At 35.5% G+C, this 26794-nt stretch overlaps 2 protein-coding genes across 5 annotated transcripts in view; one reads left to right on the forward strand and one right to left on the reverse strand.

Annotated features, from left to right (window-relative positions):
* The window catches only part of LOC112927072 (uncharacterized), a 118818-nt gene extending 118522 nt beyond the window's left edge, over positions 1 to 296 (reverse strand). Inside the window, exon 1 of the mRNA XM_072727459.1 lies at positions 110 to 296. Coding sequence (XP_072583560.1) covers positions 110 to 296 — 187 coding nt within the window. The remainder of the gene's footprint in view (positions 1 to 109) is intronic.
* The window catches only part of RNF141 (ring finger protein 141), a 58642-nt gene that overhangs the window by 3505 nt on the left and 28343 nt on the right, over positions 1 to 26794 (forward strand). For 3 of the 4 annotated variants that reach the window (XM_026008265.2, XM_026008267.2, XM_072727297.1), the window contains exons 2-5: positions 7268 to 7462; positions 9912 to 10020; positions 16986 to 17167; positions 24602 to 24709. In XM_026008265.2, coding sequence (XP_025864050.1) covers positions 7320 to 7462; positions 9912 to 10020; positions 16986 to 17167; positions 24602 to 24709 — 542 coding nt within the window. In that variant the 5' untranslated portion in view covers positions 7268 to 7319. Of the gene's footprint in view, positions 1 to 7267; positions 7463 to 9911; positions 10021 to 16985; positions 17168 to 24601; positions 24710 to 25025; positions 26132 to 26794 lie in introns of those variants that run through there. The other variant, XM_026008268.2, reaches the window with a different exon arrangement.

Genomic DNA, 26794 nt, shown 5'->3' on the forward strand with positions numbered 1-26794 from the left:
AAGCCAGGCATTGGCTTCTCCTTTCTAGCTATAAAACTCCTAGATGACATTTTCTTCCAAGAGAAGCCTGTTTGATCTACACAGAAAGTCTGTTGTTTAGTGTAGCTACCTCCGTGGCTTATCGGAGCTAGATCTGGATAATGCGCTGCAGCTTCTATATCAGCACTTGCTGCTTCACCTTGCACTTTAATATTACAGAGATGACTCCTCTCCTTAAACCTCAAGCTAGCTTCAAACTTTTCTTCTGCAGCTTCAATACACTCAGCCTTTGTAGAATCAAAGGGAGTAAGGACCATGCTCTGGATTAGGCTTTGGCTTAAGGGAATGGCGCGACTAGTTCAATCCTCTATCTAGACCACTAAAACTTTCTCATCAGCAGTAAGGCTGTTTCACTTTCTTATGATTTATGTTTTCCCTGGATTAGCACTTTTAGTTTCTTTCAAGAACTTTTCTTTCACATTCACAACTTGGCTAACTAATGCAAGAGGCCTACCTTTTGGCCTATTTCAGCTTCCAACATGCCTTAATTTTTACTAAGCTTAATTAGTTCTAGCTTTTGACTTAAAATGAGAGATTTGTGACTTTTCCTTTCACTTAAACACTTAGAGGCTGTTGTGGGGTTATTAATTGGCCTAATTGCAATATTGTTGAGTTTCAGGATATAGGGAGGCTAATGGAGAAGAGAGATTGAGGAAACAAATAGTGGAGCAGTCAGGATATATGCAACAGGGATCCCTGGGTGGCGCAGCGGTTTGGCGCCTGCCTTTGGCCCAGGGCGCGATCCTGGAGACCCGGGATCGAATCCCATGTCGGGCTCCCGGTGCATGGAGCCTGCTTCTCCCTCTGCCTGTGTCTCTGCCTCTCTCTCTCTCTCTGTGTGACTATCATAAAAAAAAAAAGGATATATGCAACATTTATCAATTAAGGTTGCTATTTTATATGGGTGCAGTTCATAGCACCCCAAAACAATTGCAATGGTAACCTCAATTGACCTCTTCCCATGAATCATGAATGTTCTTAATGACATCTAGAATGGTGAATCATTTCCAGAAGGTTTTTCAGTTGACTTTGCCCAGATCCATCACAGATCACCATGATAAATATGATAACAAAAAAGTTTGAAACTTTTGATAACAAAAAAGGTTTTTCAGTTGACTTTGCCCAGATCCATCACAGATCACCATGATATCCATCCAATGATAACAAAAAAAGGTTTTTCAGTTGACTTTGCCCAGATCCATCACAGATCACCATGATAAATATAATGATAACAAAAAAGTTTGAAATATTCCAAGAATTACTAAAATGTTACAAAGAAATGAACAAACGCTGTTAGAAAAATGGTGCCAGTAGACTTGTTCCATGCACGGTTACCACAAATCTTTAATTTGGGGGAAAAAAAAAAGCTAATATCTGTGAAGCACAATAAAGCCACATGCAATAAAACAAGGTATGCTTTTATATTTTACCAGAAAGTATTAAATTATAGGTGATAAAATAGTATGACAGCTGCTAGTTCCTTGAAAACTTTTTTTTTTTTTTTTTTTTTTATTCATGAGAGACAGAGAGAGAGGCAGAGACACAGGTAGAGGTAGGAGCAGGGCCTATGCAGGGATCCTGATGTGGGACTCGATCCCAGGTCTCTCCAGGATCACGCCCTGGACTGAAGGCGCCAAACCGCTGAGCCATCTGGGCCGCCCCCTTGAAAACTTTTGATGGGAGATTTATCTTTCTCTGAATTCTATGCCAGTAGTTTGCAAATTATATTCCTATGCTATACTACTGTCCCATGGTCAAGAGGGAGTTATTTTGATAATATCAAATAATGAATATTTCTCAATTTATATACATATTAACTCAGGGATAAATTTTTATGATTTTATATTTTTATTTCGTGTATTTTTAAAATTTCAACCTCTCCAAATAATTACTAGATGAATGAACAAATTAGCAAGAGTCAAAAGAATACTAAGTGAACAATAATAAAACTGTCAACATTTACTGTACCTGTTCATAAACATTTATTGTATGCTTATGTATTTACTACTGTACCTGTTCATAAACATTTATTGTATGCTTATGTATTTACCAGAAGAGAGAACACAGCTTCTATCCTCAGGAAGCTCACAGGGGGGGATGGTCAAGTGACCTAACTGATGATATGTGCTCTTTTATAAAAGAATGTGCAGAGTCACCAAAGAGAGGGACACTGAAAAACTCGTGCTGGGTGACTAGAGGGTGGCCACAACAGACTGTTTTTGTGAACATGCACCCTTGGTTTAGGTTTTATAATGCATATAGATCACAGAGTTATATTTTTATGCTAGTGATGGACATTAATATTTATCATTATCATTATTTTATGGTATTCCAAATTAACTGTAAATACCAGACCCTATTCACTGAACCAAATTAAGAACCACTGCCTAGGCTTTCTTGTATCTAAATAGTCACCTTTTAATCAGAGGAGCTAGTGATTAGGTTTCCCAGATACCAAGTGCAATACAGGATAACAAGTTAATATGTAACATGTTGCTTCAAATTATAAACCTTATTCAAAGTTAGGGCATCAGATCAAAACAATGCAGAAATAAAAGGGACCATTTTCTAACTCAGTAAGTGCAGCCTCTTTATAAATACCTTTTTGGTAGGCACATTGGTTAAATTATCGTTACATATTTTACACTAAATATTAAGATCATGTGTTTCAGAAGTTTAATTTTTTCTTTGTTAAGGAATGTAGGTATAATATAAAGTTTTCAGTCTGATTGGTTAGAATTTTTATTGCATTTGAATTGGATTGGTCCAGGAAAGCTAGAGGGAATTTAAGTTTCACTTTGAGAATAAAATACTAGGTTAGAAGTCACTCAAGCAAAAATCTTCTCTAAAATTTATTCATTAGATGAACTTCTGATCTTTATTTAAACACCTCCACAGTTTGAAAACAAGCTCACATACAAGACAGCCCGTAATACCTTTGGATAATTATGGATGATAGAAATTTCTTATTTGACCTGAATTTGCCTAATTACACTCACTGGCCATTCTTTCCACTGTAGCTGCATATGATAAATCGTACTTCATCTTTTACATGAAATCTCTTCAAATGTTTGAACAAACCTGCTGGTTGTTCATAATTTTATCTAGAATAAATCAGTTTCATTTTCTAAATCCATAACATCTTGTATACTCTTCCAGTTACGTTCAAATGATTAATGCCCTTTAAAAGAGTAACTGCTTAGGGCACCTGGGTGGCCCAGTCAGTTAAGTGGCGGATTTCTGGATTGTAGCTCAGGGCTGTGAGATGGAGCACTGCATCAGCCTCCAGGTTGGGTGTGGAATGCTTAAAATTTTTTCTCCCCCTCTGTCCTTCCCTCCTCGTCCCCCCTGTAAATACACACACACACACACACACACACACACACACACACACACACACACACACACAGCTTTGACTGCCAAGAGTTGATTACCGAACTTCAGTGTGGTAGACCCATTACAGAGCACAATAGGACTAGGGTCTTGCTCTAGACCTCTGCTTTTAGCAAGAGTTTAGGATTATTTTAACATCTTTCTTGTCCTTATTTTCTGTTGACATATTTTGACTGAAACTCTCAGACTTTATATTTTAGCTGCTTTTAAGCACATCTTATCTATGTGCAGTTGGCTTTTCAAAACATTTTCAGGATTTAACTTTTAGTCATTTTTGACATAACTTATTCCATTCTAGAAAATCATTATCAATTTCATTCTTGATCCTAGTATTAAGTGGATGCTATTCATTCATACCAATTTTAACCATCCACTTCCATGGGCAGACATGCAATCTTGTTTCAGGTCATCAGTAAAAAACAGTAAACAGACCATCTATCTCTTGGACCAGTCTCCCTCTGCCTCTGCTTTAGTCACTGTAGCCTTTTTTATTACCTCAAAGGCACCATGCTCCTTGCTACATTAGACACTTTCTATAGCCTCTGCCTGAAATGTCCTTTCCTCTCTATGCCTCTGCCCCTATTTAGCTAACTCTTGACTGATCTCAAATCAAATGTTGCTTGCCCAGGGTCTTTCCTGACACACCACTAACTCAAGCCTCTCTTTTATAGGCTTTTGTAGTACCCTGTACTTGTTTGGCTTAGCTTTTCTCATCTTATAATTATGTATTTATTGGTATGATTGTGCCTCTTCCCCACTGAATCAGATGCTCCCATGATAGCAAGAACCATGTCTCTTTTGCTCACTGTTGTATTTCCACAGCCTTAAAAAGGCCATGTACCACAGTGGTTTCCCAACACCAATTTACAGCCATTGGTTCCTGATGATGATTTTTTTTAACACATTTGAATTACAATAAGAAAAATAAGGACAAAACATATATATATGTAGTATACATCAGTGTGAAGTTACTGCCTTGGGAAAGACTTTTAATACTTTTCTACATTTCAAGTTATAAAAAGTTTTTTTTAATTTTTTATTAAGTTTTGGGGATATTTTGTCTATTTTTGGAAACTTTCTTTACTCAGAATAAAAATAAATGTGCAAACCATGGTACTTTGATATTTTACTAGACTGTGAAATCCAGAAATCACTAATGTTGAATACCCTAGAGACGGTCTCTAAACCAAGATCTTTCTCTTTGGATACAGTTGCTATGAATCCACTTGGCTATATTTAAAATACATAATTTCGCCTTCAGAGACTTTTTGGTGACCTGGATCTTCCTCAACAACTTCTTTCATTTACCTCTCTAATGTAATATTTATCACTGCCAAGTAGGCTTAGATTCAAAACAGTAATTGTTGAGTTTTCTTTTTTAGTATAACTGTACTTTTCCTTTGTTTAATGTGACTAAAAGAATAAACCTCAAATACAGTAACTTAAATTGTAATACCAAAAATAAATGTACATATTTAGGGTTACTGAGAATTCTTATTGTAAATGCTTTTATATTTCAAAGTTACATATGTTTTATATTTTATAGTTAGAGCTTTCTTATTTTTTAATTAAAAATAAAGCAGACTTTTCATATAAAATTGTTACTATTTTAACTTGCTTTATATGAATGTTAATTTGTGTGATAAAAATGATAGTTTTGGTGAGTAGATAAGATGAAATTTCTTGGAGAGAGAGATTAGATTTTTTTATTGTAATTCTTTTTACTTCTCTTATTTTAAGATTTAACTTCTTTATTTGAGAGAGAGAGTGGGTGCGTGCCAGCACGCACCAGTGCATGGAGCAAGAGGAGGGAAAGTAGGAGAGAGAATCTCAAACAGAGTCCCCACGGGGGAGCCCAAGGCAGGGCTCATCTCACCATCCTGAGAAAATGACCCCAGCCGAAATCAAGAGTTGGCCACTCAACTCACTGAGCCACCCCAGCATCCCTGCTTTTTTCTTCTAATTTTTTATTACAAAAAATAATAACATTAGTTATATGACTGTTGTTTTAACCTCTCTGTGCTTGTTTCCTTAACTATCCTGTTTCTTCATCTATGAAATGGCTATTACAGGGATTTGAATGAGTGAATTTGTGAATACCCATAAAGTGCTTAGAAGATTGTGTGCTAAGAAGATCACAATGGGAGTGATAGAAAGTATTAGCTAAAAACAAAAAAAGAAAGTATTAGCTGCTTTTACTATTAGTAATAATAGTATTTGTGTTGAATAGGGATTTTAATATTAAGTTACAGAATAAGTCAGCATAGACACAAACACTAAAACTTTATTTTCTATTTTAACTATATTTTCAATACTTGATATTCTGATAAGTCATAATTTATAGAATAAACACATTCAATTCTTCTCTAGCCACAGTTCATAGAAATAGATCTTTCAAGACTTTAAGTAGTTGTTAAGTAAATGTTTTATAACATTTTTAAGTCAATTCAATAACTTACTGATCTATATTAGTAGTAGATTATAAAAGCAGTGATCTAGCCTTTTAGCTGAAGTATCACCTTCATACTTAGAAAACAAATTATATACACTCTACATTTTGTTTTGTTTTGTTTTGTTTAAACACTAAGTTTAAAACACATGAAGAGGGGCACCTGGGTGGCTCAGTAGTTGAGCATCTGCCTTTGGCTCAGGTCATGATCCCGAGGTCCTGGGATCTAGTCCTGCATCAGGCTCCCTGCAGAGAGTCTGCTTCTGTCTTGGCCTCTCTCTCTCTCTTTCTGTGTCTCTCATGAATAAATAAATAAAATATTTAAATAAGTAAACTAAATTAAATAAAACACATGGAGAAGGGGCGCCTGGGTGGTTCATTTGGTGAAGCATCTGCCTTCCCCTCAGGTCGTGATCCCAGGGTCCTGGGACTCTACGTTGGGCTGAGTCCAGCTCCCCACTCAGCAGGGAATCTGCTGCTCTCCTGCACTTGCGCTCTCTGCCTTTCTCTCAAATAAGTATTAAATAAATAAATAAAGTCTTAAAAAAAAAAACAAACCTGGAGAAGTGAGAATGCCAAAGTGCCGTCTTTTTTTATTTTCTAAGCAGAAAATGTGAGGTGGTTAAATTATGTAATATTTTAAATCTCTTAGGTTTTCAAACCAAAAACCTGTTTAAATTGCATATATTTTACAATTAAAATTAAGGTGCATATTTACAATAAAGTAATTCAACAGCAAATGTTATTTAGCTGATGTAATTATTTCATGATTATATATCTTGGTATATCATAGTGGTTAAGAATATGAGCACTAGAATCTGAAAGCATAAGTTCAAAGTTCACTTCAACCACTTACCATTTAATTTTAGATAAGTTTTACTTAGCTCTATTTCCCTATCTATAAAAATAGGAACATAATAATGCCTACCTCTTAGGGTTATTATAAGAAATAAATGAGGTAATATATGGGAAGTCCTTAGTTAGGAGTCTGACATGTGGTAGGTAATCAGGAAATGTTCTTGGGAAATTTATATAAATAAGCTTCCTATTAAATACAAATACATAAGTGTGTGTGTGTGTGTGTGTGTGTGTAATGGTTTTGAGTTGGCAAAATTAGAGGAATTAGAGGTTTACCACCCTACCAGTAATATAAGTGAATTTTATTTTTTCATTTAGCTATATATGTTCTTAAAAAATAGAAATATAAATATTTTCTTTAAAAATACAGCCATTTAAATAAATTCCACCTTAGACTTACTTAAGTCTACTGAACTCTCACTTAAAGGTATTCTTAGTTTTTCTTATTTTCTTGAAGGGATGGGTATATTGCTGTTTTAATAGTGTATATAAAAGTATATAAAAGTAACTTTTATGTATATTTGACAGATAACTATGTGAAGCAACACTGTTTCTGGATTTCAAAAGACATCCTTTCATCATGGGACAGCAATTTTCGGATCAGACACAGTTGGTTCTTAACAAGTTACCAGAAAAAGTAGCAAAACATGTCACATTGGTTCGAGAAAGTGGCTCCTTAACTTATGAAGAATTTCTTGGGAGAGTAGCTGAACTTAATGATATGTAAGGCTTGTTCTTTTTCATTCTATTTTTTTCTCCCTGATATATGCCACATATGCCATGACTAAGACGTAACCAGAAGTATTGATGGTAAGACTGAATGTTTCAGCATCAGTTAGCAAATATTTATTGAGTACCTATGACAAGACTTTCTATGTGGCTATTTTTAAATATATAATAGAAGCAAAGAAACCAAAGAAACTTGAAATTGAATTTTAAACACAGACTTATAAATCAATTCTTGTTTGAAAGCACTAAAGAGGTACATAATAGAAGAGAATAAGCCAATTAGCTACTCTAGAGAAAGATTCCTGGGATAGTCAAAGGGGGCACCCAGATTTCTATACATCAACCAATTCATCTGGTTAATAAATAAATAAATCTGTGTTCACTGAGCATTATTTTTGCCAGAGAAATATGTAAATAGTAATAATTCATTTGTCACCACTGAAGAATAAGGTATTTTGTTGGCTAATATTTTCTAATTAGCTACAATCTTTAAATCTCTTTAACTCTTGAATAGATTTCTAAGATGGAATTTAAATTTCTCTGCCTTCTTAGTGTGTATCTAATAGAACTATGCCTTTTCTTTGTGATTTAATCTTTATCAATATTTATACTGATCTGTGTAGAAGCTATTAAAATAGAATCTACTGTTATTATCCAGTCATGAAGAATAGAGAATGTCTTAAAAGTTAGTTATCTTAAAAGATAGTTTTTTTTGTTTTTTTTTAAGATTTTATTTATTTACTCATGAGAGACACAGAGAGAGAGGCAGAGACACAGGCAGAGGGAGAAGCAGGCTCCATGCAGGGAGTCCGATGTGGGACTCAATCCTGGAACTCCAGGATCATGCCCTGGGCCAAAGGCAGGCACTAAACTGCTGAGCCACACAGGGATCCCGATGGTTTCTTTTAGAAAACATTAGATTTCATTCAAAAAAAAAAAGAATGAAAGAAATCCTGTATGGATGTAATGGATGGATCCTGTATGAATATACATGTAAATGCATAGAAAATGAACTGTAAGTATATGTACTGTGTTTCTGGGAAATTGGAAATGGCGGGCAGTGCAGGGAGATTGTACATTTTATTATGTATATGAATTATCTGATCTTTGTAATAAAAATATAGTCATAAAACTCTAGCGTTTTACTTTTTTTTTTTTTTAGATTATCCAAATAGTAGTATTTGAGACATTACTTCTGGGACCATACTCTTAAGGAGTAAATATGGATTAAGAATTTAATAGTATCATGAATGGAATGCTTTTTTGAGTTTATTGTTTCGACTTTTATGAAGAGTAATCAATGTCATTTGCCATCCCTTTAAAGTCTTGGAACTTATATACATAAACCATCTGTTCTATAAAATTTTGCTTTTTGGTCTAAAAATATCAGATATATATGTCATATGAAAGGATGCACAAGCTAAACTTACTGTGTAGTACAGAAATGATGGTAAAAAAAAATGATGGTAAAGAATGTCTTCCTTTGATTTATTTGGCATAGGATGTTCTGACTGGATTCAGTTCTTAAAACTGATTTCCATGGTCAGAGCTGGGCATTTCCCAAGGGCAGTGCTGTCTGAGAATTATAAAGTTAAACCTATACAGAAGAAGCATGGCTTGATAACTAGAAAACAACTGGGAACTGGCACAGAAGAATTACTTTCCCTGGCAGAATTTGCTATCTAGGGCTAGTTGCTTAATTTTCAGTGGCCTCTATTTAGCTGTACATCATTTCGTTCTAAGGTGATCTCCCTGCTGGTGCTCAGAATGTGACTAATGATAAAAGGGAGCCTCAGTACTTGTAAGTCTATCTTTGATCTAATTTAAATTGGCATTAATGGGAAGATACTGAATTATCCTCTAAAAGTTATATTTTTATGCTAGAATCCTGTGACTCTAAATTACTCTGCTTGAGGAAAACAGCAAAGGTATATTTAAGGTGTCTCAAAAATCTAGGTATATTTAAGGTGTCTCAAAATCTTGGTTTGATCCAGTCCCAAGTTACAAAAAAATTTTTTTCAAAGAGGTGTATGTTGTTGCTTAAATTAGTACTCAACCAAGAGCAAGATTTTTTTCATACTTTATACATCTGAGGCAATAGTCAAAATGTGGATAGGTGAAACCAGCTAAACTTTTAAGTACTTGATTCTTTGGATGTGTTATTTTCTAGATGTCTTTCCTAGACATTTAAAAACCATTGAGATGTGACATGGAAAGATTTATAAACATCATTCTGTTGATGTTAAAAACGTAGTTGTACTTTTATAATCAAAACATTCTCTATCCCTATGTTTTAAGAATCTAATTATTGCGATCATGTGTGTCCATGTATTTTCTTCGAATTTTCTTCTCTGTTTTAAAGTATTTCTTGAATCTGGTTTCATAGCTCTGTTAGTTTGTAAGACTTTTTATAAAATTAACAATTATGTTTGTCTCTTTTCAGAACTGCTAAAGTGGCTTCTGGCCAGGAAAAACATCTTCTCTTTGAGGTACAACCTGGATCTGATTCCTCTGCCTTTTGGAAAGTGGTTGTACGTGTGGTCTGTACGAAGGTGAGAATGATAGGGACTTCTAACTCTGAACTTAAATTCTTTTGGTGATTAGAGCCACATTTGATAGTGTAATATAGTAGAAATAAATGTTAAGAATTAGCAAATTATTAATAAATGTTAATAATCCAATAATTTGCTAATTATTAACATTTGTTGACATTTATTTGTAAAACACAGTTTTGTTAGTGTTATTGCCTTCCAGGTTAACTGTTTGAATCACACTTGTTATGTAGTTGCCATATAGCAGAGATTTTTATAATCAAAGGAGATGATAGTAACGTCTTATCCTCATATGATTTTGGATTTTAGCTGTCTATGGAATCCTAAGTTGACACCTATGTAGCTCTAAGATGACTCCTTAAAAATTAATCTTAGGAGATCACTTCTTTTTAAGAATAGGTTTCATTCACTTAATAATTTAAAAATCCATTAAAAAGATTTGGGTATTTTAAGGTTTTGTGTTTTGGTTTTTGTATGGTTTTTGGTTTGTTTTTGTTTTTAGAAATTTTTGGTTATAGAATGGATTTTTCATCATCAGTACTCTATCTTTTAGTTGGTTTTTAAATTTAGATAATTAAATATATCAACTATGCTGAAAAATATAATGGCAGCTGTCATAGAGTATGAGGAAGATTCGTCCACCAATGGGTAGATTACATGGATGGTTATTAACCTTTTGGAGGCCACAAACCTTTTGTTGAAAATGAAAGAATGAATTTTACTAGCCCTTCTCCTACCCCAACTCCTGCTCTAAAACAAGCAATAAAACCATCCATATGTATGTAAACAATAAATTGAGCATTCATAAATGCCCTGAATTCCATTCCTAATAAACCCTTAAAGAACTACTTACTGAGTAAGGATTTTTCTTTTGTGTCATCGACCCTGGAGTTACCCAAATAATATGGCTTGTTTTCCCAGTGGGTCAATTGCCACTACTATGCTTTAAGATAATAGGATTGATTGTGGATATTTGATCAAATTAGACATTCTAATCACCTTAAGTAGTAAGAGAACCTTACAGAGTTTAGAGAAGCAGAGACAGATGTTAATTCCAGACTTGACTAAGTGCCTGAAGGTAAATGGTTCTGTTAAAGTTTACAGTTGATTTAGAGAAAATACATAGCATAGTTTAATTCCATTCAGCTATCTGTCCACCCTAAGCATTTAGTGTGGAATGTAGGGTCTCTCCACACCAAACATTTACTTGGTTGATTATTTTTAAAAGTCCAAAGTTAAAGAGCAATATAATAACTATCAGAGAACCATCATTAAAAATTTTTGCATTATTTATCACAGAGGTAGCTAATGTGGTACTAGTGTGGGCAGCAGTGTAACTTCATGCAGTGTATAATGTGTTATAAATCATAGTAACAGAACACACATTGAAATACCGACAGCTTGATCCAACATCCTGTTATTTATACTTCAATTCCTAGATTCACAACTTGTACACCAATCACATGTTATTTCCATTTTCTGGTTTTTTTGCTTGTCTTTATTTTTGGGTTTATATTTATGTTAAATTCATTAGGGCTTTTCCTTCTTACAGTGTTATAAATACACATACTCTCAAAAGAACTCTGGAAATCTGCAACTTTTGACTTTGCAAAGGAATAAAGTAAAGAAGAAATGAAGAACTGAGCTAAAAACTTATAAAACCCATTCAGATAGGCTCAGTATATCCATATTCCCATCATCCCACAACAAATTTATACTGCACATAATGTTCAGGACTATTTGAAAGTCAACTTCAAAGGACACAGGGTGAATTTATAAGAACTCCAGTCACAAAGGTTGTTTCTGAGAAATATACATTCTGACTCCTTTTCTTACTTTCTTCTGCATAGTAATTAGCTACCTACCTGGTGTTGTCAATTTTACCTCTACCTAGGTTTCACTTCCAGTCTATTCATAAGACAAATGCCGTGCCCTCTAGGAGACTGTAACTGTAGTTAAGGCTCCTCTTCTCAATCAGATTACCTTGGATTCTGTGATTAATCTCCACACCTCCTGACTCTTCTCCTAATTCTAATCGAGATAACCTTTCTAAAGCACAACTCTCATCAGATGACTTTCCTATTAAAAACTCCCCAACAATTCTTCATTGGCTACAAAATAGTCCCAGCTCTTTAACCTGACATTCAAGATCCTCAACAGTCTATCAATCCAAACTATCTTATCTGGTTTTTAAAAAATATTTATTTATTTAATCATGAGAACAGAGAGAGAGAGAGGCAGAGACAGAAGCAGAGACAAAGAAGCAGGCTCCATGCAGGGAGCCTGACATGGGACTCTATCCGGGGTCTCCGGAATCCCGCCCTGGGCTGAAGGCGGTGCTAAACCGCTGAGCCCCCCGGGTTGTCCCTATCTTTTCTGTTTTATTTACCACTATCACCTTTTGCACTCCACGGTCTGACGAGGCTTTAACTAATTGAAGGCCGTATAGCTGTTACTTTCCCACCTCGGTGACTCTGCTCAGAGTTCCCTCAACCAGAATGTCCATTCCTCTGTCATTTAAGTTGCCATCAGGTACAAGTCAGAAAACTCCTGTTACACTAGTTTAAAGAAAAATGGTATGTATTTTCTCATTTATTAAGAAATCCTGATATAAAGCAGCTCCTGGATTGGTTAATTCAAAGACCTAGCAGATCTTTCTTCTCAACTCATTGGATCACTATTAGCTCATGTCCCTTTCTTACACACTGACCGAGGAGCTGCAGTTACTATGATTGATGTAGGTTAGACTAACAAGGACTGACTTGTGAGTCATTTCAGGGAGTGGTAGACACCAAAACAAAATCAGGGCGCTGCTGGCAATGAAAAATGGGAACAGTGTGTGGGTAATCAGCTAATAGTTTCTGCCACACCTTTTTATTTCTGCATGGCTAAATTTGATGGCTCTTTAAAGGTCCAACTCAAATCCCATCTCATCCATAAAGTCTTCACTAACAAATTCTCCTACCTCTTCTAAACTCCAATAGCATTTTATTTATACTTCTTAATTAAATTCTACATTAAGAATAAAATTTGCATTCTTAGCTCTCCTAGTAGATAGGAAACTCCTGAAGGCAGGCACTCTATCTAGATTCATCCTTGTATTTCTTATGGCCTGTACTGCTTTGCACATGGTAGGAACTCAGTATATGTTGAGTGAACAAAAATCTATAAAGGAAATACTCATTTTATTTTTATTTTTATTTTTATTTTTTTTTTATTTATGATAGGCAACACAGTGAGAGAGAGAGAGAGAGAGAGAGAGGCAAAGACACAGGCAGAGGGAGAAGCAGGCTCCATGCACCGAGAGCCTGACGTGGGATTTGATCCCGGGTCTCCAGGATCGCGCCCTGGGCCAAAGGCAGGCGCCAAACCGCTGCGCCACCCAGGGATCCCCAGAAATACTCATTTTATTTTTATTATTTTTTTTTTTAAAATACTCATTTTAAATGACTAAGATAGGTTGAAGTTTTCCTTGTTGACTGATATAGTATAATTCCAAAATTACATTCTCTCTCCATCTTTACTTCATAAAGTACTCAGCTGATATCAAAGATGCCAGTATAAATTGTAGAGAGCTGTGGGAATACGAATATCTGGTATCTGATCCCTTGGTATTCTGTTGCTCCTCTTTAGCAAACATGGAATTAATGTTTAAGATGTTTAATTTACTATTAGTCAAATTCTTTGCACCTTAGTATCTCTAACCATTACATCTGTGTGTGATAAAATACCTTCCTTAAGATTCTAAATAGAAAAGAACAAGTTTTAAAGATATAGGCAGGGATGCCTGGGTGGCTCTGTCAGTTAAGTGGCCAACTTTTGATTTCAACTCAAGTTACAATCTCGGGATCATGGGATCAAGCCCTGCAACAGGCTTCAAACTGAGTGCAGAGTGTGCTTGAGTTTCTTTCCCTCAGCTAAGCAACAGAGCTCTCATTTGTGTAGTTTTTCTTGATTTTAAGTCTACTCTGGGAGCATCTGGGTGGCTCAGTGGTTAAACATCTACCTTTGGCTTGAGCCATTATCCCAGGGTCCTAGGATCGAGTCCCACATCAGGCTTCCCACAGGGAGCCTGCTTCTTCCTCTGCCTGTATCTCTGCCTCTCTGTCTGTCTCTCATGAATAAATAAAATCATTAAAAAAATCTACTCTAAGGAAATGTTTTCTTTTCATTCCCTGGGTTCTTTTTGAAAGAATCTATGAGAAGTCAGTGTTGATATTAGAAAAAAAGAGTTGAAATCCAATATGAAAAGTTGAGAGGAAACTTCATATTTCTTCATTTTAAGCAACTAAACAACTATGCTATAACCTTCTGTATTTACAAAAAGACCTTATCTTGACTGTTTGCCATCTACTATCATGATTATCTTCAAACAATATTTAATTCATTATTAAAAATAATCCAAATGATGTTTAAATGAAATATTTTATGGTAATAATATTAGAAAGATTAATGGGCTAATTAAAATTATGGATTTTATAAAATTTAAGATGGCTATTAAACTTCATGAATTGTATTATTTTCATCCATCTTGTTACTTAGACCAAAATCTTGGCACCAGCTACTCTTCTCTTTTTCTCTCCTATCCCACAGTCAATCCCTAAGTGAATCCTGACAGGTTTTTCTTCAAAATGTATTAAAAATATGGCCAGTTTTCACCATCTCCACTACTACCACCCCCTAACTGGTCTCCCTGCTTCTGCTCTTGTTCCTATTATTCTATCTAGTCTCCGCACAACAACCAGCCTGTTCCACTTACATAATATGAAATGAAATCAAATCATATTACTCCTTAGCTCAAAACGTTCCAGAGACTTCCCATGCATTTGGAGTAAAAGCCAAAGTTACTACTATGATTAAGTGAAGTCCTATATGTTCTGTCTCCACCTCATCCCCCTACCCTTCCTTATCTTCTACCACTCTCCTTCCCTCTCTCATTCTAGTCCAGCCACCCTGAGCTCCTTGCTAGACTCCTTGTGCTCCTCACTAGGTGCACTTCTACCTAACAGTCTTTGCCCTTACTTTTCTTCCAACCTGGAATGATCTCCCCCAGATAGCCAAATGACTCATTTCTGCTCCTTTTCCAGTACTTAAATATTACCTTCCCTGTGAGGCCTTCTCTACAACCCTTCAGTATGTCCTCTTCTTTGTTTAACCTTCTCCATAACACTTATTTCCATTTCATCTAATCTGTATTTTGTCTCTCCTACCTATAGAGTAGCCTCCATGAGGGCAAGGATTTTGTTTTATACACACTAGGTCACCAGTGCCTAGAGTAGTACACATAGCAGATAGTTATATGCATAATATCCACATAATGGGTATTCAGTAAATATTTGTTGCATGAATGCTTGATTACAGTAGTTTAGTTGGATAAACCTTGCTATTAAACACCAAGTTTATAGGACTTATTCCCTTATTTGTTCTGAAGTGTGCAGTTATAAAAGAAGACTGGCCTAGTTTCCTCAGCTCTGAAAATCTGTTATACAAGTCTCTGTAAATTCCTATCACCTTTAATTCTATATATTTGTCCTCTATCTCATATATAATCATTTATTACAAAGAATCTAACATTTGCGTCTCCATATAGATTTTACCTCCCCCAAATATAATCAGTTTTAGAGATAGGCCTGCCATTTTCACAGTATGGAATCTGATTCATAGTTGATTCTCAATTTTTTTTCTCACTGCCTTCTCAAATAATAGACAGTTAATAAACTTCAGTTACAACTATTATTTTCATCCCAAATATTGAAATGTTGATATAGTAATTTTTTTAATATGTATCCTATCTACTTCAGCTTCCCATATCCCCATTGCCATCAACACATTTCAAAACCTACTTCGTGCACAATTTTAATGCCCTCTATATTTCTTCCTGCATTCATTTCTTTGTAAATATTTTCTGACTTTACTAACTCTGATATGTATTTCATAGATTTCATTGCTTCTGTTCCCAGAGTATTCCATACCATCCCCTGTGCTAAAAAAAAGTCTTTCACCTCACTAATCTGTCACTGGTTACTTCAGGTTCTTCCAAGAACAGTGCCCTCTCAATTTCGATCACTTCAAAAGAAAATATATGTCCCACTCTATGACTCCCTGAGTCTTATTAAAGCAGTATTTCTCCTTACCTATTAACCTCACGCTTGCCCCAAATATCTCCTCACATTAAGAATATGAGCTCCAGGAGGTAGAGTTAACCATCTGTAGGCCACTAGTTCCACTTCATATTTTAAAAAGAAAAAAAAAAAAGTTTTTTGCCAAAACTCAAAATAGCATTCTGAAAAGAATTTAACCACTTTTTGCTAGGATTTTTTAATGTAATTTTCTTGCTTTAGTTTGGAAGTTTTGTTATAAGGTAGAACTTAAGATATTCGAGAAAGGAATCAGTTGTTTCAGTTATAGTAGAATGGCATGCAGGTATTGAATTCAAATAAATCTTTTAGTTGAATTCTTTAAGAAATTAAAAAGAATTGTCAATTACTGATCTCTAAAATTCATTTTTTTAGGTCTGGGAAAGTTGTCTGTCCCCATCAACTCTGAACAGGGTGATGCCTAATCAACCCTACAGGTTTATTTTGAGTATCAAATGAGATAAATGTCTGCAAGTACTTTGAATTCCATAAATATAGGAGACATGACATTTATTATTCATTTGCTCAAACTCTTTCCCTCTTGTTAGATAATTTGCAAACCTTGAAAACTTTGATTTCCTCAGATGCTTGACTAAATATTTGTTCCCCCTTTTTGGGAAAAATTGTTCAGAGGAGGGGATGGGTGATATAGGTGATAGGGAGTAAGGAAGACACCGGGTGTTGTACAGAAAGTGTTGAATCACTAAATTCTACACCTGAAACTAATAGTACCCTGCATGTTAACTAACTGAAATTTAAATAAAAACTTTGAAAAAATGGCCAGAGAAATTATGAACTTTTCTTTTTTCATTTTCTTTGTATTTTTAGATTAACAAAAACACTGGCATTGTGGAAGCATCACGGATCATGAATTTGTACCAATTTATTCAGCTTTATAAAGACATCACAAGTCAAGCATCAGGAGTATTGGCCCAGAGCTCCACCTCTGAAGATCCTGACGAAAACTCATCATCTGTAACATCTTGTCAGGCTAGTCTTTGGATGGGAAGGTACATAATGCTTAAGTACTGTTTCTCTTCTTTTCCAGTATACAAACTACTGAAATTTCAGTATACTTTTGCTAGCATTCTTTGTGATATCTTAAATCACATTGCTTTTTATCTCAATTAATACTGTATCCCAGATCAGGTTTTTGATTATTCTGGGCCTCAGGGCTCTGTTAGAGTGCTAAATTAAAGAAAAATTAAAGTGGTTTACACCAGGTAATATTTCTACCAACCCAGTTTCCATGAGTGCACTCTCCATTCTCCATGCTTGCTTTTAATGACAAAAGATATTAATATCTCTCTTATAACAGGTATTTATGTTATTAGACAATTAAAGCCCTTCAGAGAATTAGGTCCAAGAATCTGGCAAAATCATTCCAGTTTTCCTTTAAAGTATCTGACTAATTAGAGCATTAAAAATTGTAAATATTGGCTCTAGGACTTGGCAGTCCATTCAGGAATGAACAAGGAGTTGGTGCACATACTGCATGTACTGAATTAACAGAAGGAAATGAAGTCAGCCAGGATTTTCTTTGATGGTGCTTGTTTACTCAGGCCTAATATATTATTGTTCTATCTAAACTTTCTTTTCCTTCTCTGTAATACTCTTGGCATGTGAAAGCTTCCACCTGTTGCCATTTGACAACTGTGACCATAATTTAAATTTGTAAATGCCTCATTGGAAAAAGTCTTACGTGGGTCCAGACATGTTGACATCCTGTCTTATTGTCATACTGAGTGGACAGCAAAAATCTGTATTGATAGTGTCTTTTACCTTAAAATTAAGAATATGCTTAGTAAGAATTTCTCTTTTATCACTTGATTTACAGTCGCATTTTCTGGTCCATTCTTAACCAACTGGTTTCCAATACTATATTGTAGTCAAATTTTGTCTCCATTTATCATTTTCTGTTTCTCTTTATAAGATTATTTGGTTTTCTAGGTTTGGCTATACAAGTGGTACTGAAATACTGAGTGAATTTTAGAACATGATAGGCAGTGTTTAGGCTTTTCTTTTCTGTATTTTATAAAAATACAGAAAGGTGTCTGATTTTCTGATTTTCTTCCTCTCTTCAGAATGGTGGTTTTTTTGGTGGTTGTTCTGTTCTGCTTAAGTATCTTGAAAGCTGAGAATAGGATTTACCAGGATATTTAAACTCTGTGGCAGCAAATGAAATGAAAGTAATACTTTTTTCTTGTAGTCATCTCAGTGAAAGAAGTAAAGGTATTATCCCTGGAAAGTCAATGCCTGATTGGTAGGTCAGGACTACTTCTTGCCTTTGTATGATTTTTGGTTTTTAGTTATACCCTGATACTCTAGTTCATAGAAAAAGAGATTTTTCAAGTCGAAGGGGATTTTAAGAAATATTTATTCGGTTCAGTCTTATAGACATAAGAGATATTTAAGATATTTATTTGGTTCAGTCATATAGACATACATATTTTTATTAGTGGTTTACATTTATCAAGTACTTGTAGTGTATTAGGCATTTTGATGAGTCCTTTACATGTATAAACTCACTAAATCCTCACAACCCCATTGGGATACAATTACTGGCCTATTTCAGAGAAACTGAGGTTTATTTTTTATTTTGAAATCCATAGGTATATTTTATTGAATCCAACACAACCACTCTTTAACAAATGCCAATAATAGTTAAGAATCACAGAAATACCTCATACAGAAAAGTGGAGGTAAATAAAACATGATTTACTTATCTGAATTATATAAGATAAAACATCAGAGGTATCCAGGAGAAAAAAATAGCCAGATTCTCCAACATGAAGAGACGTGTAGCTTTCCAAAGGTTCACAGTTGCAGATGACAACATCTGTATGAGCAAGAATCACATGAGCACTCTTGGAAGCATAGCAGTCACCTTTCACCTAATCACTACATATGCCAAGGACCTCTTCATCTTGGCCTGGAGCACCCATCACTCTCAAAGATCTGCAATTCACAGTATAAACGTGGACTATACAATGTATAGTCAAGGTCTTGTACACCATGCTCGCATTTTCCAGGTTGATTCAAAATTGGTCTAATAACATTCTAGAACCCAATGCTGCAGAAGTAGAAAAGATAGTCTGCCAGACATTGCTGGGAAATGATAATGGGCTCTACTCATTCTATAGGTCCAAATATTGCTTTGTTGCTATTATTACTGTCTTTTTAGTTTTCAATATCTAAAATAAGATAATAAACAAAAATCCAAATTTTCTGTTTCTTTTAAAAATTCGGAACTCAGCAGTGGACGGAGCTTCCCCATTGGCTACAAAGTAGCAACTGTACTATGAAAAGAAAAGATGCATTCTCCCATTTATCCTACTTCCCACTATGTATTATTACATTTCCATGGACAGCTGCATTCACCTCCATTATTTATTCAGCTGCTATAATTCTCTTCCTTTTGAATTCTTATATAAATTTTTTGTATATTTTTATTGGAGTTTAATTTGCCAACATATAGCATAACACCCAGCGCTCATCCTGCCAAGTGCCCCCCTCAGTGCCCATCACCTAGTCACCCCATCCCCCTGCCCCCCTCCCCTTCCACTACCCCTTGTTCGTTTCCCAGAGTTAGGAGTCTTCATGTTCTGTCACCCTCTCTGATATTTCCCACTCATTTTCTCTCCTTTCCCCTATAATCCCTTTCACTATTTTTTATATTCTCCGAATGAATGAGACCATATAACGTTTGTCCTTCTCCGATTGACTTACTTCACTCAGCATAATACCCTCCAGTTCTATCCACGTTGAAGCAAATGGTGGGTATTTGTCATTTCTAATGGCTGAGTAATATTCCATTGTATACATAAACCACATCTTCTGTATCCATTCATCTTTTGATGGACACCGAGGCTCCTTCCACAGTTTGGCTATTGTGGACATTGCTGCTAGAAACATCAGCGTGCAGGTGTTCCAGCGTCTCACTGCATCTGTATCTTTGGGGTAAATCCCCAGCAGTGCAATTGCTGGGTTGTAGGGCAGATCTATTTTTAACTCTCTGAAGAACCTCCACACAGTTTTCCAGAGTGGCTGTACCAGTTCACATTCCCACCAACAGTGCAAGAGGGTTCCCCTTTCTCCGCATCCTCTCCAACATTTGTGGTTTCCTGTCTTGTTAATTTTCCCCATTCTCACTGGTGTGAGGTGGCATCTCATTGTGGTTTTGATTTGTATTTCCCTGGTGGCAAGTGATGCAGATCATTTTCTCATGTGCTTGTTGGCCATGTGTATGTCTCCTTGGTGAAATTTCTCTTCATGTCTTTTGCCCATTTCATGATTGGATTGTTTTTGTTTCTTTGCTGTTGAGTTTATTAATAAGTTCTTTATAGATCTTGGATACTAACCCTTTATCTGATAGGTCATTTGCAAGTATCTTCTCCCATTCTGTAGGTTGTCTTTTAGTTTTGTAGACTGTTTCTTTTGCTAAGCAGAAGATTTTTATCTTAAATCCCAATAGTTCATTTTTGCTTTTGTTTCCCTTGCCTTCATGGATGTATCTTGCAAGAAGTTGCTGTGACCAAGTTCAAAAAGGGTGTTGCCTATGTTCTTCTCTAGGATTTTGATGGATTCTTGTCTCACATTTAGATCTTTCATCCATTTTGAGTTTATCTTTGTGTATGGTGTAAGAGAATGGTCTAGTTTCATTCTTCTGCATGTGGTTGTCCAATTTTCCCAGCACCATTTATTGAAGAGACTGTCCTTTTTTCCAATGGATAGTCTTTCCTGCTTTGTCAAATATTAGTTGACCATAGAGTTGAGGGCCCATTTCTCGGTTCTCTATTCTGTTCCATTGATCTGTGTGTCTGTTTTTGTGCCAGTACCACACTGTCTTGATGATCACAGCTTTGTAGTACAACTTGAAATCCAGCATTGTGATGCCCCCGGCTCTGGTTTACTTTTTCAATATTCCCCTGGATATTCAGGGTCTTCTGATTCCACACATATCTTAAGATGATTTGTTCCAGCTCTCTGAAGAAAGTCCATGGTATTTTGATAGGGATTGCATTAAATGTGTAAATTGCCCTGGGTAGCATTGACATTTTCACAACATTAATTCTTCCAGTCCATGAGCATGGAATATTTTTCCATCTCTTCGTGTCTTCCTCAGTTTCTTTCAGAAGTGTTCTGTAGTTTTTAGCGTATAGATCCTTTACCTCTTTGGTTAGGTTTATTCCTAGGTATCATATGCTTTGGGGTGCAATTGTAAATGGATTGATTCCTTGATTTCTCTTTCTTCAGTCTCATTGTTAGTATATAGAAATGCCACTGATTTCTGGGCATTGATTTTGTATCCTGCCACACTGCTGAACTGCTGTAGAAACTGAGGTTTGGACAAATAAATGACATGGCTAGAAATTGGCCTAGCTGAGATTCACATTCAGACCAGGCTGGCAATACAACCATGCCCTAACTTCTGCATTATTACTCTTTTATGTGTGCTAAGCACTGTATGACAGTGCTTCTTAAACTTTGTATTCAGAGGCTTTGAGGAAGAGCTTGAGAGTCCATCAAGTTCCCACATGGTGTCACTGCTGCTAATCCACCAATAACCCTTTGAGTAGTAAGACTCTTGCCACATTTAGCCAAGTGGTAGTCCGTCTTGTACACCTGGAGGTATGTGGGACTCACTGCCTCAGAGACACAAGCCTTTTCATACACAGATGGCTCTAATCACTATGAAAATTTTCCTTTTGCATTATATTCCTCACAACAGCCCAAATCTGACTCTTGAGGCAGCATAGCCACAGACTCTAGAACCAAATTTCCTGTATTCAAATCCTGGCTCTACTCCTAACTGTGTGCCTTTGGACAAGTTAATTAAACTCTTTTTCTGCTGTTCCCTCATTTTTTTTTTTTTTTTTGAGGATGATAACAATAGTATCTGCTTCATAGGATTTTTGAAAGTTAAGTGAGTCAATATATGTAAAATGCTTACAACAGTGCCTGGCATGTAATAATAATGTCTGTAAGAGCTCACTTTCATTATTTTTAAATTATTACTGTATTCGACTCATTTCAGTGGCAGTAGCCTCTGAAATCCCACCAAACAAATCTATTCTTTCTTCTAGTCCTTCTAATATTTGTAAACATTATAAAATTATCACTGATCCTCTGTTCTGCAGGTTGAGCATCTCCAGTTCCTTTGGCTTTTGTTACATGAGTCTCTTTTATACATGGGAGGCTTTCCTGGAAAATCCTTTATGTCACTATCTCTTTCAGTGTAGGAGGCATAGAACTGAATACTCCATTCTACAAGTGGTCTAACAAGGACAAATAGAGCAAGACCTTTTCTCCTTCCTTCTTCTGGCTACTGTACTACTAGCACAAAATCAAGTAAACATTGTACAGTTTCTACTGGCTGCTTCTGTGTTTCCTGTTCTTTCTTTTACTTCTGTCCAAAGTGATGCTCTTCTTCATAGCCCTCTGCTCCTCACTTTTAAATTCTAACCTTCAGAATTCTGTCCCTCTTTATGGGTTCAGTTATAGTCTCTTCTACTGACACCTTCCTTAGGTGTAAATTGTAAGCTCCTCAAAAGCAGAGACTCCAGTTCATCTGGGTCTGGTACAGAATGTAGCACCTAAGAGATGCTTAAACATTGAACTGAGTATATCTAGAAAATGAGATGCATGTATATCTAGGTTTTCTCAGTTTCCCCACTTTGATTCAGTGGCTATATTCTTTTGTAATCAGTTTAATCTCTTAAAACACCCTGATTTGTCTTTTGCAATGGCCCTTTACCAGGCCCTAATTTTCTCCCAGGTGAATTGCTGTTGAAGTAAGAATCTGATTGGTTTTCCTCCCTCTAGAATGTCCCTATCTGCACTCCCAATTAATCTTCCTGAAGTATTATTTCAGTGGGGGTTCACTTTTCTTTTGATCAAACTCTGATTCTAGTTTGCCTATCAGAACAAGTTTAAACATATTATTTTGACATTCAAGGATCACATCATCTCTCCTATATTTAAGCAACATTTGCTCTCAGTTTTCTCCCTGGAGCATCATGCCATGTCTTTGTTACACACATGCATCAGAGGTTTTGGGATTTTTTTTTCCTACCTCCACAACTTTATTTATTCACCTAGAATGTCCTCTGGCTATCAAAGTTCTGTCACTTTTCAATCTCATCTTTCCAACAAATTTGAAATACTCATTTGTTCCTTCTTAGCACTTACTACTTGGATATTTGACATTTGCTTATATTCTTTTTAATGTTCAAATTGACAAATTTTAAAGTGGAATATCAATGTCTTGATAGCAGGGAATAAAAACATATTAGAGATACCTCCTTCCTTTAAGAAGTTTATAGTTAAGTGACTATACTTTTGAAATATTTAATTTTTTAAATACTTTTATTTATTATTTATGAGAGAACAAGCAAGGGGAGCAGCAGAGGGCGAGAGGGAAGCAGACACCCTGATGAGCAGGGAGCTTGATGCAAGGCTGAATCCCAGGACCCTGGGATCATAACCTGAGCTGAAGGCAGACGCTTGACCGACTGAGCCACCTAGGCACACCAAAACATTTAAATCTTGCATAATTATGAAAGTAACACATGCTTGATGAAGAAAACCTGAAAATTGTAGAAGAGCATGAAGGATAAAAGCAAATTAAAATCATTGTAAGAAACATTTACTGAGAACCTAAGACAAACTGCTTATATTCAAAGAACTTAGAGTTTGTAGATAGACCAACCAATTAATAGCCAATTAAAATTCAATATTTAAGTCCTTTAATTGAGGCAAATGTTGGTTTTTAGAGCACAGAGAAGATATTTTGAGCTGAGTTACTGAGGTTACAGTTTACCAAACTCACAAGGATATTCCAGGAAGGGAAAACACCATATGCAAAGGCACTCGACTCACTCAGGGGCAGCCTACACTGGGGCTGAAGTAGAAGGCTCAACATCCTTTTCTTCCAAAAGGGTTCCTTAAGGACAGAGACTTCCTACCCTTTGTATTTACTGTAGCACCTGATTATTAAGACTAAGTTATTCTTTCATTTATATGCCCATTATCAGCATCAGCATGGTAAGGTCCAAGGGCAAGGTCCATATTTTACAGAGCTTTGTAGACAAGTAAATCTATCAGTTGAATCTATTTATATAAATGTGATATGATTAAAATGGGCTGTTACTTTCATTAAGACCTGAGTATTTACAATTTTTGTTTGTATATTCTTTTTAATCTTCACAGTATCTATTATCCAGTTTTTCTTTATGAAATTTGTACCTCTTCGTACTTCTTCCCTAAATATATTTGCTATCCCAAAAAATTGTTAATTTAGTCTGATTTTGCATGAGTCATGTTTTGCTTTATATTGAAGGTACATAGATGTTTGATAATGCTTTCTAAGGCAATGGAGACAAAGTTTAAAGCATGATAACAACAGAGAATATTATTGCTCCAGCTCAGTTTTCACATTGCAGGGTGAAGCAGCTGACTGATGAGGAGGAGTGTTGTATCTGTATGGATGGTCGAGCTGACCTCATCCTGCCTTGTGCTCACAGCTTTTGTCAGAAATGCATTGATAAATGGTAAGTTATCTGCTACCCTCATGGGATAGGCAAAGGTCAAATGGGAAAGTGTACATGAATAAACTTCAAAAAAGACAAAAATATTGTGGTTAAGTATAAGAGATTTTGTTCTTTAGTACTTTGAAATGTATGACATGCTTCCTCCTCCAGTTAAAAATATTTTTGTATTTAAAGTTTATAAAATGTGGCAATGTGTCTTAGTTTTAACAGTTTACTTTTGATATAAGATTTGTGCCTGACTTGTCTAGAATTACAAGCTTCCCTTTTTCTTCATTTTCCTCATTTCTATATTTTTTCCTCTGTATGTGATGAAAAGGAATAACACGAATCCTTGAATACTGATTACTGGACCTGGAGGGAACTTTAGAGATCAGCTAGTCAAGTTCATTATTTTACAAAATAAGAGTGAAGCCTTTATGTGGCTTTATAATTGACATACAATAAACTGCATATATTTAAAGTATAATTTGATATGATTTAACACATATATACACCCATAAAAAAATCACAGTCCAGATAATGAACAAATTGATCACCCCAAAAGTTACTTTGTGCCCCACTGTAAAGTCTCCTTCCCAACCCTTCCTTCCAGTCTCTAGACAACTAACCTGCTTTCGATCACTATAAAGTAATTTGGATTTTCTAGAATTTTTATAAATGAAATCATATAGCATGTGCTCTTTTTTTCATTCAGCATAATTATTTTATCCATATTGTAGCATGTTATCAGTAATCCCTTTTTTTTAAGATTTTATTTATTTATTTTTAGAGAGAATGAGCTTGAGCAGGGGGTAGGGGCAGAGGGAGGAGTAGAGAGAGAATCCCGATCCCACGAACCTGAGATCACGACCCCAGCCAAAATCAAAAGTTGGATGTTCGACCAACTAAGCCATGCAGGCACTCCACAGTAGTTCCAGGTTTTTTGTTGCTGAGTAGCATTCATTGTATATCATAGTTTATCTATTCACCTGTAATGGATATTGTGTTGTTTCCAATTTTGGCTATTACAAATGAAGCTACCATATACTTTTGTGGACAGGTCTTTCTATGAACATATATTTTGGTTTTTTCTTGGTTAAATACCTAGAAGAAGAATGTCTAGATCATATGGTGGATATATGTTTAACTTTTTAAGAAACTGCCAGCTGTTTTCCAAAGTGCTTGTACTATTTTGCACTCCCACCAGCAACGTATGAGAGTTCTAGTTGTTCTGCAACTTTGCCAATAGTTAGTAGGGTCAGGCTCTTTTTTTTTTTTTTTTTTTTTTTAATTTTAATTTCAGTGTAGTTAATATCAGTGTTAGCTTTGGATGTGTAATATATAGATTTAATAGTTTCACATACTACTCAGTGTTCATTGAGATAAGTGTACTCCTAGTCCCCTTCACCTCTTTCACCCATCACCCTACCCACCTCTTCTCTGGTAAGTCCTTTTAATATTAGCCATTCTAATAGATGTGTAGTAGTATTCATTCTTATTGTAGTTTTAGTTTGTATTTCCCTACTGACTGATGATAATGAGCATCTTTTCATATGCCAAATCTGTATGTCTTCTTTGGTGAAGTGGCCATTCACCTCTTTTGCCCATTTCCTTATTGGGTTGTTTTCATATTAAGTTTTAGAATTCTTTCTATCGCTTCTTGGCCTTTTGGCTAAGATCAGGTGAAGTTTTAGAATTCTTTCAATATTATGAATACATATCCTTTATCAGATATATGACTGACAAATATGTTTTCTCACTTTGTGATTTGTCTTTTCGTTCTCTTAGGAATCTCTTTGAAAGAGTAGGAGTTTTTAATTTTGATGAGGTCCAATTTATCAGTCTGATTTATGATTTATGCATAGTGATTTTAGTGTCATATCTCAGAAATCTGTCTAACCCAGGGTCACAAGGATTTTCTTCTATTCTTTGGGAAGTTTTATAGTTTTAGGTTTTACATTTAGGTCTGTGATCCATTTTGAGTTAATTTTTTATAGATGGTGTGAGGTATCAATCAAAATTCTTTTTTTGCCAATGGCTCTATCCAGTTGCTCCAGCACGTTTTGTTGAGAAGACCATCTTTTCTTCACTAAATTGCCCCTTAAC

This window comes from Vulpes vulpes, chromosome 11 (assembly GCF_048418805.1).
Source record: "Vulpes vulpes isolate BD-2025 chromosome 11, VulVul3, whole genome shotgun sequence".
Classification (NCBI taxonomy): Eukaryota; Metazoa; Chordata; class Mammalia; order Carnivora; family Canidae; genus Vulpes; species Vulpes vulpes.